Genomic DNA, 16,475 nt, shown 5'->3' with positions numbered 1-16,475 from the left:
TAATATTTTGCCGGTGTTTTTTCCCCTGTCTGTGCTCTATAAACCCTCTGGCTATATGTGAATTAAAGAGAAATATATAAAAAAAAATGAGCAGCAGTATGAGTGTGAAGTGGCCTGTGGATCAATTTGAACAAGATTTTATTCTCAACATGTTCATACTGTAGGCAGAATGGTAAACTAAAGTTTTCAAGTCACAACAATGTGACACAATTTTTTTTACATTTTTAGACAGGTTTTCGTGGATGAACGAACTTTGTCAGTCATGCAGACTTGTGAAGGCATTAAGACCTGACAGTTAAATCAGATCATTAAGAAGTATTTCACTGCTGAAAGATGGTTTTTTCATAAAACTAGATGGTCTACACAGTAGAGAGATGCAACTACTTTTGAAAGTGGTGCTACACGACCAGTGAAAAAAGGGTTGTGGCATTTGCTTTTGCTCAGGAGGTAGAAAACCTGCAACTACCAATAAACGCTTACGCTGGTGGGTGATGTAAAGCAAGCTTTGCAGTTTTTACAAAGGAAACAATATAAATGCTGGCTGGTAATGAACCATTTGGAGTTACAGATAAACAATAAGATAAATAAAATATGTTTCTGAAAACATTGTAGGCAAGAAATAGGCAACATAGTAACAGAATCTTGGTTCACATTTGATCAGCACTGCTTAGTTTTACAGTTTGATCTCAAATTTTTTAGCCTCTTTTTTTTACAGTACAGAAAACAGTATGGTGCCCACTTCCTGTTCACAAACCCTTGTATTACAGCTAAACAGTGCACTAAAATGTGTTTCTGTGGACATTTTAGGTGGGAAAAAATAGGCAATACAGGAACATAATCTTAGTTTATATTTGATCAGCACTGCCTAGTTTTACAGTTTGAGCTAAGTCTACGAAGTCAAGTCAATTTTATTTCTTAAGCCTATTATCACAAAACAAGGTTTGCCTCAGAACACTTTACAGCATACAACATCCTTCTGCCCTTAAACCCTCACATCACCTAAAAAAAACTCCCGAAAATGAACCCTTTTAACGCACAGCAATAATGAAAAAACAGATGGAAGAGAGAGAAAGAAAGTGGTCTCTCTCTCTCTCTGTTGATCCCTTTCTATACTCTTTGTGTCTATGGTGGCAGTGGGCCAGCCTGTTCTCATTCGGAAGTCACCAAATATCGCCGCTTTGTCAGTGCTTCTGCATACGATCCTGATGTCAAAAGACACCTATTGAGTCTCCCTTCTATGCCCCTAGTTGGCATCATCAGCCAAGAACACGACTAGACGGAATCGGCCCAAGTGTTATTATACGCCGCTGGATGGTCGGATGGCACTTGCTGCGTCAGCCTGATATGTGGACGGGTAGCATCACTTCAGAACGTTGCCAGATGAAGCCTGACGTGTGCGCATTATACACCACAGACTGGCTTCAGGTTGGAACACTGCCAATGACAACGCAATATAAGGAGCATGAGGAGCGTCTATAGGGGGGGCTGGAGTGATAATGGATGGGTCCAACAAACCCTGGACTTTCATGCAGGAGTGCAGTGTTTGCTTCTGAGAGTGATGTTTTTTTCTACACCATACCATGAGCCTCCTTCCCCTAATCCTAACCACTGGTGCCAGCATGTGCATTTGTTGACATTCCGGCGTGGGTTTGACATGTGCTTCTGTTGTCTAAACAACCATGAGCAGGTAATCCCATTATCTGCTAGTGTAGACATCATGGTAGAGGCATCCCAAAATGTAAAAAGCAGATGCAGAAAGAAGCGTAATATGTAGACATGAAAGTCCAGTGCAAAGCGGGACATGTGACGACCTAGGATGTTGGCATACGAAATGCCAGCAATAACGCCCTGGATGCTGCATTTCAGAATTTCACTGGGAGATGAGCAGGGAGATTTGGGCACTGGCAAGATGGAGGGAAGTTTACCACTAGGGACGTCAGTAGTTAACCATTAGCCAGTTAACCGCCGAGGATATTTTTGATCTTACACATGTCGGTCTCTAGGTTAATTTCGCTACTCTTCATTTTATCGAGCGCCACCCAGGTCTGGTAGGAGCTAGCTAGCGGCATGGCTCATTACCTTAGCAAAGTTGTGGAAACATTGCGCCAATCTTCTAGTCTCCCCCCATGGCACCCTTTTGAAGAAGCTGTTCAGTTCTGAGCCACAAAACCCCCTTAGCCTAGTCCCAATAAGATGCCCAGTCCCTTTTACTAACCTGGCGTGGCAACACATTTGACAAATAAAGGCCTATCTCAATTAGAAGCCCCCATACAATGCATTTGTAGATATATAAAACCTGGTTGTTGGCTACCTGCTGGAGATGTTAGTTAGCTGCTGAGATAACACATACAAATTTGCATGTTTAAACTTTTGTCAATATGGACATGCTACACAAATCATTAGCTTGGTATTATTCATTACAATTCAATCATTCAGTTTATTTTACTGAAACTGTGATCGCCAAAGAAGAAGTAATACTGACAGAGTAAACGAGAGACATGAAAAAGGAGGTTTCATTAAACATTTAAATTGTTTTTTGTTTGCTGAGCAACAGTTTTATGATAAAGGTATTAAAAGCTGTCCCTACATAGATGCCTGTCTTAAATATAAGCCTGATTTAAGCAAATAATGGCCCAGGCTATTAATTTAAGATTTATCACTGTTAGCTCCGTTTCCACTGTTAGCAGTGTCAGCATGTTTAGTGGTGCTAACACAGTTAACAAAATTAAAGCAGTTTTGAAGTTCAAAATGAACTCATTGGTGGCGACCTGAGGATAAACCGTAGGGTGGGCACAGTTTTTCAGTGGCAAGGAGTTCCCCCATGCAGATGGCGTTACCAGCTGTGTTCGCCAAATGAGCTGCATCACTAGCTAGCTAATGTTAGCTCCTATCCAACCCACCTAGTGCACGGTGCAGAACGTTTGACGAAGCACTGGAGACCAATGACTGGGCTTTTCCACGTGTTAATACGACTGGCCAGCTGTCTGAACCCAAACACTAGAAAATAAAATCAAAGTCAAAACATTTACATCACAAAACATTAAAATCTTACCACCACTAAATAGACGGTGCTTTGAAATTCAGCTCTAAAGCTCACTGAGTCAGTGGAACGCCAGCCTATTTAACATTATATAACTTTTTTTCCCCTTAAAAATGAATCGGTTAGTTACCAGTTAATGAGTGTTGGCCTATCAAAAGCAAAATTGACTGAAACTGACATCCCTGTTTACCACAGTTAATTTACACTTAAATGCACATGATACAAAGCTGCCTAAGAAAAGAAGCATCCCTTTAACATCAATGTGATGTGATATGTGATTTTTTCTTTTTTTATTTAATAAGATCGCAATATCAAGAAACGATAGAGGGAGTTCTACTTGACATAATGAATGACCCCAGTTTGCATCGCATACTTTGCATGTGTCACACTGTCATTGCTGCAACAGTATGACGACAATTTCTAAAAAAAAAGACAAGCATAAAGCTCCAGAACCTCTACTAAACTGACCTTGAGGTGAGATTATTTTGTTAGCTGCTGTATCTAATATCAGAAATAAACTGGGAATTTGAACACAACAAACTAGTCAAACACCATTTTCTGAGAAAGATTTTGTGATACAATCGAAAGCTCAAGAGCAACTTCTATTCTTTTTTTAAAGGTCTACGGTTGGGGAAATAGTGGCATCTAGTGGTGAGGTCGCAGGTTGCAACCAACTAAAACGTTGTGTTAAGCATGTAGGAGAGCTGCAGTAGCCGCTGCAGAATGGCCCTTTCTAAAGCCAGTCTTTGATTTGTCTGTTCAGGGCTACTGTAGAAACAACATGGCAAACTCTGAGGAAGAGGACCCCCTCTGTATGTACATATAAACGAATCATTCTGAAGGTAACGAAAACACAACTATTCTTATTTCTAGGTGATTATTCAACTATGAAAACATAGGTATGAATATTATTTCCATTCCTGCCAACATATTGCCCTAAATCCTAAACGCGGAACCTTCAAGAGTTGAGGTCTACATTGTGCGAAAACGTCCTCTCACTCTGCTGCCTTTATAATCTGTGTTGGCTCAGCCATACATTTCTGAGGTTTCTGATTTCCTCTTTGGAACATGATTAAATCCTAAAATAGGATTAAGAATCTCCAACACACCATCACAACATGGCTGTTGTTTCCAGTCAGCTCACAGCCACAATGGGCTCGACTGAGAGGATGTCAGTTCTTCCTGTGAGGACCTGCCTAGCCGTGAAAAGCACATGCGTATCTTTGGGGTTGTGGGACTGATTGGAGGAGGCATGGCTCTGCTGTGAGGAGGAGTGGCCCGGGTGCGATAGAGCGTGCCTTGGCCTAGAGGACTCGTGGTTGTCGGGCCAGGCAGTCCTGTGACACGGAGCAGGTACGGGGCGGAGCTCTGGCTCCAACCCGACCACCGCCCTCTGTGTCCTCCTGCACATTTCGAAGAGCAGCCTAAGCTCCTGGCGGAAGGTGGGGTTCAGGCAGCAGTAGATGAATGGGTTGTAGCAGGTGGAGCTCATAGCCAGCCAGTGAAAGCAGAAGTACAGCGCATTGGAGGAGTGGATGGCCTGGCTGGACAGCAGCACCACGTAGCAGTTGAGTGGGAACCAGCAGACGGCAAACACCCCGACCACCAGGAGCAACATGGCCAACGTCCGCCGCCGCTTTCTTCTCTGGGTGGCGTGCTGAGCTGTTGTGGTATCACCGATGGCATTGTGGCGCCACAGCCGGCAGGCCACCGTGGTGTAGGACACAGTGATGATGAGGAGTGGCAGCACGTAGAGCAATATGAAGGTCAGGAGGTCAATGTACTGCCAATAGACATCTGATGGCTCTGGGAAGTCAGGGACGCACAGGCTGCGCTCCTTTTCCTTACTGGTGAGGACGCAAGAATGACAGATCAGTGAGGAGCATGAGAATAAGGTGAGTGTGAGGCTACAATTAACAATCAAAAACTTGGTCCAACCAACAGTCCAAAAGCCCCCAAAAAAGTTAGTAAACTGTCATTTAAGAGTAAAACAAAAGATCTTCACACTGTACTAAAAGCTACCAATAAATTTTAATTTTGCAACATTTTGATCAGAGATCTTCGTCAGGCAAAAAAATGCCTGAATTTGAAGAAATTCCCTCAAGTTGTTCTTGAGATATCGTATTCGTGAGAATGAGACCAACGCACATATGTATGTTTGTTATGTTTTTTGATGTTTTTAATAGTTAATGATTAATTTCCTGATGGGTCTTCATGAATCACTTTGGACTCTAAAACATAAAGAAGAAGAAGAAGAAGAAGAAGAAGAAGAAGAAGAAGAAAGCTTATATGAGGAGAAATAAGATGATAAAAGTAATCTATAATGGTAATGAAGAGGTGTTCATCTCTAATCTGATATGCCAGCCCACATTTAACAACGTTAACAATATTTCCGAGACAGACAAGATCACAGTGACCTTTGATCACCAAAATCCAATCAGTTCATCGCTGAGCCCAATTGGACATTTATACCAAATTTGAAGAAATTCCCTCAAGCTGTACTTGATAAACAGTATCATAGAACTGAAACCCGAAAACATAATGCTTCCGGTTGAAGCTATCACTGACACAGAGGCATAAAAAGCACCAACAGCATATTTTCACGTTTGAGCAGCTGGGCCCAGAAAGTGTATGGCATTTTTGCTTAAAAACTGTCTAAAATGATTCATCTTTTTTGATGTTTTTAACAGTTAAGTTTTAATAGTTGTTGATTAATTTCCTGATAGCCCATGCATCACTTTGGACTGAAAAACATTAAGAAAATGGCTAATATGAGGAAAAATACGATGATTAAGGTCATTTATAACTGTAATGACAAGGTGTCCGTTTCTACGCCAGCCCACATTTAACATATATCATTAACAATCTTTATCATTAATCACCCATATTTTTGCCTTCATTCTGGGTGAATTTCTTCTACTCTAATCAACACATCCATAGAATCTAATCACCAAAGTAATTTATCTATTGCCAACCTCATTCAATATTATTTACAGTGGATCTCTCCTAATTGAAATGTATGAGTGCGTGTCATTTTACCTGTATGTAAAAGTCAGGAGTTTTTGGTAGATTGCATGAGGGAGGGAGAAGCAGCTGGCCATTATCCAGATAACAGCGACCCACACACTGCCTTGTGACAGAGACATGCGAGGCCTCAGAGGATGTAAAATCACCTGAAAGCAAGTCACACAGATCGCAGTCAGTGCAGACACACACGCACACAATGGATCATGAAATAAATAAGCCATCTATATCTGTAACCTCATCTGGGTAATGAATTCTACTATCGGCTCCTGTAATTACTCATATCCAATTGAAAAAAACCATGGTGGAATTATGTTACAGGAGTGACACACAGTGTTAATACAAATCGATGATATCTGCTGGGAGTATTTCGCAGGCAAAGCAGCAATCGATAGAAAAAGCATGCTTTTCTTGCATTTATCAACATCTTGGCTTGGTTTGCTGTGTTGGACAGCCACCTGGATTCTGCTACACAAACTGAAGCAATGTCAGGAGAGGAAGGTTTTTATGTTTGTGAATCTTAGTTTTATCTGGTGATGACCGGATATACACAACGTCCCTGAACCAACTATACAGACTCTGAGGATCATAAACCAATACTGACAACGCCAGCTGAGAATTTAAAAAAACACCAATGATGTTACTTTGAGTGCAATGACAGAAAATCTGTAGTGAAATGTGGCAAAGTACAAGTTTTGCATTTAGATAAAAATTTGACATACTTGAGTATTTCTTTTTTATATACGTTTTATGTTAAACTTGTACTACACAACATTTCATCATTTTCATTTACATTTATACTTTCAAGGAGGTGTTAAACACTTGGTCCATTTCAGCCCTCCATGCGGACTCAGACTGATGACTAAGCCTTTTTTTTGTGTATAAAGTACTTCTGACAGGCCATGGCAGCAAACTACGTGGATGGGTGGCGTCACTTAAGAACGCAGTCAGACAGAATTGGTCGTGTGTAGATAATACATGGTGGGAGGGCATCAGGTTGATACGCTGCCAGGAAGAATGTAATATAAGGAGTGCCAGGGCAGGCGGGAGGGACAATGGATGGGTCCAACAAACCCTGGACTTTCATGCAGGAGCCCTGTGTTCTCTTCCTGTCTAAATGTGATGTTTTTTTTCTCCATCTTACTGTGTGCCCCCTTCCCCTAATCATAACCAAACATGTCCTTGTTGTCTAATCCTAAACATCCATGCCAACACGTGCATTTGTTGTTGTTGTCGATTGCCATGTATTGTTGTTGCCTAAACAAAACCACCTGCAGCGTAATTACATCATGTGCTTGTATTGACATCACAGTAGCTGCATCCTGCAACTGAAAAAGCCGACACAGAAGGATAATATGTAGACACAGATGTCCATTGCAAAGGGCACCATGTGATGACCTGGAATGAGAACGTGTTGCAGTGAAACTCTGCCTGGTACAGCCTTTTAAAGGCAGGGATGTTAGCTAGGATCTGAATTTTGGTGATTTTCAATGTCCTGCTACAGTATGCAGCTACACAGAGAAATCCACTTCTCATTTGGAGATTACTAAATTCTGGTCTGCCCCCCTCCGCACTTGACAAGTCTGGGAGCAGATAAAATGCTCAGAGCTGAGACTTGATTTGATCCCCATCTCAGAGGGGAAGACTATTTCCCAGAAGCTCATTTTAAGAAGACTGAGAAAATGTTCAAAATCTCACAGTGTTAAATTAAGCTCAGTACAGGAGATACAGGCTATACAAAGAAAAAAATCTTATTTTCAATTCTCCCTTCCTCTGGGAATAAACTAGCATGCACTTCTATCAGACTTCACCAAACCACTCTCCTGTAGCAGGTAGGCGATTGTCAGAGCAGTTCCCCTGCGGCACCGTGAGAGCAGCTCACAGTAAAGTGCACGTTTTAGCTGAGCTTTAGGTAACAGAGTCAACTGTGTATTAATATCATGTTCAGTGTTCAGCCGCCCAGTGATCAAATTGTGTTAAAAAACCTCTCTGCAAATTGCCTGGATTTCTATTAGAGACGTGGAAAAAGGGTAATGAACAATGAAAGAGGAAATGACAAAAAAAAAAATAAAATAAAAAAGAAATGAGTAAAAAGTGCAAGAAAAAATAAAATTAGGTTTTTTTAAATGGAAAAGAAGGTGCAAGGAAATAGCTTAAAAATAAACTAAATAAACAAATAAACATAACTCTGTAATATAATTTAAATATGCAACTACGAAAACTATAAATAATTAAAAGGTTTTTTTCTAGCTTTTTACTTTTTGCCCTCTGATTATTTTCCCTAGCTTTTTAAAAATTGTCTTCTGAATCTACTAATTCCTTGTCATGAATAACATTTCTTCCTAAGTTGCTCATCGCCTTTTCCCCCCCCATGTTTTTGAAAGAAATCACACCAATTTAAAATACTTGTGAAAGGCACTCCAGGTTTCAAAGGGTAAATTTGCAAAATACAACCTATTTTACAACCCTTCTTTATGGTTGCAGACTAGCAAATATTGAAGAAAAAAAAACACTTTTATTCATCTCAAGTTACTCAGGCTACACTTATTGAAGGTTAGGAGGAAAAGAGGTGTTTCAAAAAGAAAATGGAACTCACTGCTACATTGGGGGAGAAAACTGACAATATTACATAATAAATACCCGCTGATTCAGTTAATGAAAAAGAAGACTTTTATTCATCAGCGGGTGTGGCTTATTGAATTGAGGTGACTTTTATTTTTAAGGTGTCACAGGTGATCTAATAAAGTAATAAATTGCCATTATGACCCAAGGTTGTTGAGACGCTGTCTTTGCATTCATGTTGTGGAGGAGCAATTTACAGTTGAAAGCACAGCTGGTACTTCAGTGAAAATGTTCGGTGTTTGATATGCTGGTGCATCGTGGACTGGAAACCTTTTCATATGCTCCTTTTTGCACCATCCATCTTTACTCTGCTGTGTTATTTGCACATGATGGTGGAAAACTCTGCATTATAAAGCTTGGGTCATATGATGCTCTGTACATTATAAGTAAGAAGCCATTTCGGCACATGAAAATGCAATTTAACAACACCTGGGGGGGATCTGTACAGCACAGACAACAGTACAGCAGGGCATCTGTTTCACCTTTTGAGCATAAGGAAGCATTAAGAATGTAATTACAGACTTAGAGGAAAATATTACAGCAGCGAAAGGGGTTGCATACCTTCAAGGCCATCAACTTGTTTGCATGTAACGTCATTGCCATTGGAACATTCTCTGTGGTTGAAGCCTCAATGGCATCCAATGCATGAAGCTTTTCAAGGACAGATGTCCATAACACCTACGTCTGAGTCACAGATTTTTTCCCTTGTCCTTCATCTTAACCTAACAGTGTGGATGTTGTTTTCACAGGTTCACCAACATGTCTGATATCATTGTGTGCCTGAAATATTTACCCGAAATCATTATTCTCCATCTCAACACTCAGCACCATGGACAGCACTGGCAGGAGCCCATTCTAGTCAAGTGATATTCAACTTACAGGTAGGCAAATTCTAGCCCCCCGGTAGGATAGCAGGTGGCTCCCTAACCATTTTCTAATTCACAATAAAAATAAAGTGATTCACACTGGGAATTAGTACACATAAGGTGCCAGAGTGCATTAAACAGCATCAAAGTTAAAAAAATAAAAAATAAAAAAAAAACAGATCTCCCACACCCATGGACAGAGGCTTGCTAAGCCCTAATGTCCAAGAGTCTTGGAAACGTCATTAAATCCTAACAAAGTCCTCAAATCCTAGAAACGTCCTAAAATCTTACAAATGCCTTAAAATCTGAGAAACGTCTTAAAATACTACTAAGATCCTTAAATCCTAAAACCATCATAAAATCCTAGAAACGTCCTTAAATCCGAGAAACATCCTAAAATCCTAGATGGATCCTAAAGTCCTGAAAACATCCTATAATCCTAGAAATGTCCTAAAATCTTAGAAATGTCTTAAAAGGGATGCCTTTTACAAATGCACATGGTGGAATGACAGTGCATGTGATTATATTTAGGCAACAACAGCACATGGCAACCAGCGCTGGAACGTCAACAAACGCTCTTTATATGAAGATGTTGCTGGCAGCATTTCAACCTGACGCCGTACTGCAGCATTTCATGCACACACGACAGGTTCCATCCGGCAGCATTCTCAAGGGATGCCATCCGTGCGTGTATCATGTGGACGTGGCAGGTGCCGTGCACCCATCCGCCGGTGTATAACAACACAGCAAATGGTTCTGTCCAGCCACGTTCTCAACTGATGACGACCAGCGGTGTTACATGCACACACATAAGGTGCCTTTCGGCATTGTGATCTTATGCTCCAAAACATTGCTGTTTTACATGTTCAGAATGAAAATGGGCTGAAACTCGAGGCTTCAAAATGGCATTTCACAATCCAATGGCAGCTACATGCATCATTTATACAGTCTATGGCTTCAACAATGCTGTGGTTAATGTGTGGTTAAGTTCTGGGCACAAAAAACACTTCACTACGACATCGACTCTGCTTTGCTCCATGGCTGTTGTGGTGACGAAATCTGACAAAGTTGGGATCCATAGTCTAGTCTGTATATAAAGATGGATGATATGATAGTTCCCTCAAAGTGTAGCTTTTCAATCTGGATCGCCCCCTGGTGTGTGTCTGCATTATAGGTTGTAAAGCTCGCCCCTCCATGTCATTGAAAGGAACGCAGGCCAAACTAAAAACTACACACCAAATACATTTTTCCCCCAAAATTGTTTTCTGTCACTGAAGGTAGTTCTCATCGCCCTGATGTTTGTTCAAGTGATCGTTTTATCCGATTCTACAAAAAAAAGTTTGGGCAGGAACTCCCCCACCACGCAGATACAGCACAGACTCAGGCTTCGGATGACGTCAACAGTGCAAGATGGCAGCGCCTGTTAGCTCCACTTGAGCATAGCGGGGTTAAGTGGGGGCGCATCATCCATCTTTATATACAGTCTATGGTGGGATCCATAATGTGATCTGCCACACCCACACAGTCTAGAGAGATTCTATTATCCTCACAATTAGCTGTTCTGAACTCGCCTCTCTAACAGCTGGGAACATTTGTTTTCACTCAGATTTTTGTAGATACTTAATGAGACACTCAACTTTGATATATGTGCACTCTTATTATTTCAAGCCACTGTTCCAGAGGCTTTAAAGTGCAAATCCAAATCAAACTCTGCATTGCTCTGATTCATGTACAGGAAAGTCAAAAGACGAGGGAGCACTGTCAGATAACTGTAAAACACGATACAGCTTTTAACCTGCAGAGTCTTCAGGTATCTCCACTTAAATAATGCTGCGGTGAGAGGAGTGGAGGGGGACCATCTCACGATTACTTTCAGATACAACAGAGATCACAAGAAGCTGAGAAAATTGCATTTATCTCATGTATTAACCAGCAAATGGCTGAATTTCTTTTTTTTAAAAAATGGGAAGAAGGCGTTAAGCAACTAAAGAAGAAATGACATAGAAATTAGCAAGAAATTATTAAAAAGTAAAAGAAAATTAACTGAAAATTAGCAAAACAAAACAAAAAAAACCCAACAGGTATATGAAAAAAAATAATTACAACTACAATTTTTTATATATATCTATATCTATATCTATATATATATATATATATATATATAACTATATCAATTGTGAATACAGTTCTCTGGATTTTTTTCCCTAGCTTTAAAAAAAAAAGGTTTCTCTGTCTACTAATATCTTGTAATTTGCAAAGATGATTATTCCTTTTTCTCATGGTTCATTTAAAATAAATAAATAAATCAAACCAACTTGCTCTGGGTTCAAGGTTTAAATACTTGTGAAAGGTGACTCACTGCAAGAAAAATGATGTTGATTCAGGTTACAAAGGTTTAAAATGCTTCATCATAGCTGTGCTTTTTGAATAATCCCCACCCAATCTCTTGGTTGAACTATCTGGGTTTTTAATCACTAAACGTAACAACAAGAAGTCATTTATTGTAGCTCGGCCCATTGATTTGGTGTGTTTATCAGCATGGTCAGAAGTTGGAGCTGCAGCAGCAGCTGTGACACACAGCTCTCAAAGGTGATTAAGCTACTTCAAAACCCTTTTCATCTGATTTGAATAAAAATGTGGATGTTTCATATAATGAAGAAAAATGCCTCCTGTGACTGATAAGGGCCATTCCAACATTATGAAATTCTTACTCTGTAAATGCAGCACTTTACTGTAACGTTTCAAAGTGGAGTTGGTTTTACATACGGTTAGTTATTTAGCACAGCAGGTTCAAACCTGGGGATAAGATCCCTCTGATGGATCACAAGATGAATGAGGTGATTATTGGAAGAGGAAGAATCAAAAACTAAGTGCTGATACACACATTTATTTTCATATTTTTGACTTCTATTTAGGGCTGTCAGGGCTGAATCTCATTAGTTAATCATGATTAATCACATTTTTTATTGCATGCTTATGATTGCGTTATTCTGCATTTGAGAACAGTTTTGAAGTCCATATTAACAAGGTCAAGCAAATCTTATCAAATGACAGCATTTGTTGACTGATGTTGACTAGCCTGCAGTCAGTTGCAGTCCATTTAGCAGCACTGTAGTTAACTTTTAAGTTAACTAACAATTTAGTTTCATCCATGTTTCCCAAATCGTGCTTTGCTTTGTTTTTTGGCAATACAGTTTCCCGCTGATATCAGTCTGATTAGCTGCACCTGTGTGCTCAGCTCATAGGTGGTAACAATTCCCAAACTGTTTAGGGACCCCAAAACAACAACAGGTTTATTTCTATTGCAGCCACCGCACTAGCCCTCATTATTTCCAGTCAAAGGTGACGTAGGTGTGTTATGTGAGCGATAATGGAAAGGTAAGCCCTTATACATGGGAGCAGCCATGTATGAGGGATTTCTGGGAGGTGATAGTCTACGATTTCACAGAGGAATTGTGGATTCAAAACTTTGGTATGATCTACTCAACTTTTGATGAGTTGTGCGATACAATAACAGCTCTTGTAGCTCCTGCTGCATCATGAGGGAGCCAGTTCCTACTGACAAGCACATAGCCATAGCATCATGTGACCTAGAAAAGCCAAAAAAAGTGTTTCCATTGCAGTTTTGTGAAATATGAGTTTTTTAGAAGTTGATGTTACCAATAGGGGTATTTTATATTCACAGTTTCACTTTGCTCAATTTAAGGGTTAACTGAAACATACCTATGGTTGGTCCTTAAGTCTTCTAGTTATATATGATATCATCACTTTCGCTTTAAAACTCCGCCCACTATGGCCTCTTAAAGACAGTACTGTCTACCAGTGATTAAAGTGACAAAAAATAAATGAATAAATAATGCATTATGTACAACCTTTAATCACATTGCAAGCCCTACTTTTATCTTATTTTCACTCTTTGTAAAATATTGGACAGAAACGACTATTTAAAGAGGAAATAGACTGTTTTTGCATTACTTTATCATTAAGAATTAAATATTGAAATGTAATGGCTATTGGAATATGAAAATACAACAATCTCAGATGCAGGTGCATTGAGGACGATCCCGCATCCTGCTCTTGCTCAGTGTCATGATTCATGGATTTTACAAATGTTTCTGTCCCTCCTTACCTTTGTCAAGAGTATTCAACAATTGTTGAATAGTTGAGTTCTCTTTACAAAGGTCGAGTGGGACCAAAACCTTAGTATAATCAATAAATTGTGATGCTGAACAAGAGCACTCAGTATGTTCACATACACAGTTCAGTGGAGCTGCAGTTATAGCACAATTAGGCGATTTAATTGGACTACTGTCCTTGCCCTAATATACAAGCACTGGGGGAAACTGAATTTATTGACAGAAGTAATTGGTTTAATATTTCTAAAAAAGATGGTCCAAAAAATAGTATGAAATTAAATGAAAATGAAATGAAAGTAAAAATTTACATGAAAATTACCTAAAAATAACAAAAAATAGAAAGGTAAAAAACAAACAAGAAAATGACCCCAAAAAATGCTGAAAATTAAATAACATTAGCTTTTTTTTCCTGTAACAGAATTTCAAATATATAATTATTGTTATTATAGCTATATAGTTATTTTCTGGACATTTTTACCTAATTTTTGATAATTATCTAAAAAAAATTCTCCCCCCTTTAAAAAAACAGATCATTCAGATAATTTTCTTTGTCACCTTTTACTTATGTCTTGTAATTTTTGGGACATTTTTTGCCAAAGTTGTTATTGCCTTTTTCCCACCTTTAAAAAAAAAATCAAGCAAATTCATTCAGGTTTCAAAGGGCTAAATAGCTTGTGAAAGGCATCTGAATGCAGCACAAGAAAACTGATGTAGAAGCAGGTTTTAAAAGGTTAGTGACTTTCCACCACTGCCTATGGAACTGAACTTTATAAAATGAGACTTAATGGCAGGAAAAAAAAACAAGACATGTTTTCGAGGCTCCCTGTGTTATTGACCAGAGTATTGTGAGCACACTCTGTCTAAATCATTGACCCTCATGGCATCTAGCTTCACAGTTTAATGTTCTGTAGCAATGTAGCACTCAGGAAGTGGTACTGGTCTATGATGCTCTCCAAGGACATAAGAGCATATATACAGTATATATATATATATATATATATATATATATATATATATATATATATATATATATATATATATATATAAAAACAAACCTGCCGACGATCCAGAGCGATGGCGGTCAGTGTGAGAGTGGAGACGTGCAGGGAGCAGTACTGTACAAAGCGACTGATGTGACACATTGTCCTCCCAAAAACCCAGGTGCTGTTCACGAACCGGACCTGAGGAAACACACACAACAGATCATGTACACCTATTGATTTACCAATCTCATCCACCAAGATATTATACTGACACTGTTAAGTTCAGCTGCTTTGAGTTTTATCATCACTGAAATTACTTAACCCTTTAAAACCTGAGCATATTGTCTTGATTCCTTTCAAAAACAAGGGAAGAAGACAATAAGCAAAATGATAATAAATCAAATAAAAAGCAGCGGCAGCATTAGCACAATGTGGGATTACCTTGCAAGTGATTATGTTTAGGCAACAAAAGGTACCTTTGTGCTTCTTATGTTAGTTGTTGCTGGCAGCGTTTCAACCTGACGCCATCCAGTGGCGTATCACGCATAGGCAACAGTTCCATGTCAGCCGTGTTCTCAACTGATGCCAAATCACAGTGGCAAATCATAACACCATGAGCAGTTCTGTCCAATCACGTTCTCAGCTGACACTCTCTAGTAGCGTATCATGTGGAAGCGAAAGGTGGTTTTTGGTGTTGGGATCTTATGCCGAAAGCATTGCAAAAGCGGTGGTATTTGACAATTTCTGAGTGACAACAGGCTGATAATCTGTAAAAATGCACATATTTTTCTGCCTACTCTATTGCATTGTTGCACTTTTAATGGCCTTACAACACGTGAACAATAACAGCTATTGAAAGTCGAGGAGTCTCTATCATAGCTGTCAATCATGTCATCCACTGCTCCGGAACTGCAAACTGTCAATAATATTATCAAGATTCTGTTCCTGCATTGTCTATTTCTCACCTTTTCAGAAACATATTTCAGTGCACTGTTTAGTTTTATCGGTTTGACATGCACAGTCAGTGACTGACAGCCGTGTTAGAGACTCCTCGGCTCTGATTGGTTGTTTTTGGTGCGCTGCAATAGGTTTTGGGGAATACCATTAGAGGCAGTAGGAAGAGAAGAGGACATATGATGTTCGCACAGACTATCTGTCTCATGCACTTGTCAGTATGCAGTGACAGTTTCAGCAGATATGATCAAGTTATTTTCATAAAAGTTACCAGCTGTGACCTTATTTGATTGGTAAAGAAAATATGCCGTCAGAGCTGCTGTTACAAAGTAAATCATAAACCAGACAAACAGACAGGACCCGGATTAATACATTTGTTGAGTCACTTGTGTCTCTTGCCAATCACACACACACACACACACACAAGCAAACTGTTTAAAATGCAAAATAATAGAATTTTAAACATGCAATAAAAAATGTGATTAATACCGATTAACTACTGAAATTCAGTGTTGAACTGTGATTAAAAAGTACATTGTTTGAATCTAATTATTTTATGTTTTCTTTATTCCTGCTTATATTGCTATTACATTACATGTTGTTATAGCACTGTAACATTACACACACACACACACACACACACACACACACAGAGAGAGAAAATAATAGAACTTTAAGCATGCAATACAAAATGTGAATAATACTGATTAACAATTGAAATTCAGTGATTATCTGTGGTTAAAAAGTCAATCATTTGGCTCTAATTATTTTATGATTTTTTTATTCCTATGTTGATGTCATACTTCTATTGCTTCTATTCCATTACATATTTTTATGGACTATAACATGA

General features: G+C 39.1%; 1 protein-coding gene across 1 annotated transcript in view; it reads right to left on the bottom strand.

Moving 5' to 3' along the window:
• Positions 1–470: 470 nt before the first annotated feature.
• The window catches only part of gpr83 (G protein-coupled receptor 83), a 16,881-nt gene continuing 876 nt past the window's right edge, over positions 471–16,475 (bottom strand). Inside the window, exons 2-4 of the mRNA XM_042485294.2 lie at positions 14,744–14,869; positions 6,080–6,213; positions 471–4,887 (exon numbers count right to left, since the gene is read on the bottom strand). Coding sequence (XP_042341228.2) covers positions 4,176–4,887; positions 6,080–6,213; positions 14,744–14,869 — 972 coding nt within the window. The 3' untranslated portion in view covers positions 471–4,175. The remainder of the gene's footprint in view (positions 4,888–6,079; positions 6,214–14,743; positions 14,870–16,475) is intronic.

This window comes from Plectropomus leopardus, chromosome 3 (genome assembly GCF_026936395.1).
Source record: "Plectropomus leopardus strain MGB_pleo_1.0 chromosome 3, ASM2693639v1, whole genome shotgun sequence".
Taxonomy (NCBI): domain Eukaryota; kingdom Metazoa; phylum Chordata; class Actinopteri; order Perciformes; family Serranidae; genus Plectropomus; species Plectropomus leopardus.
Note: the sequence above shows the minus strand (reverse complement) of the source record. Positions and strands in the feature narration are given on the sequence as shown.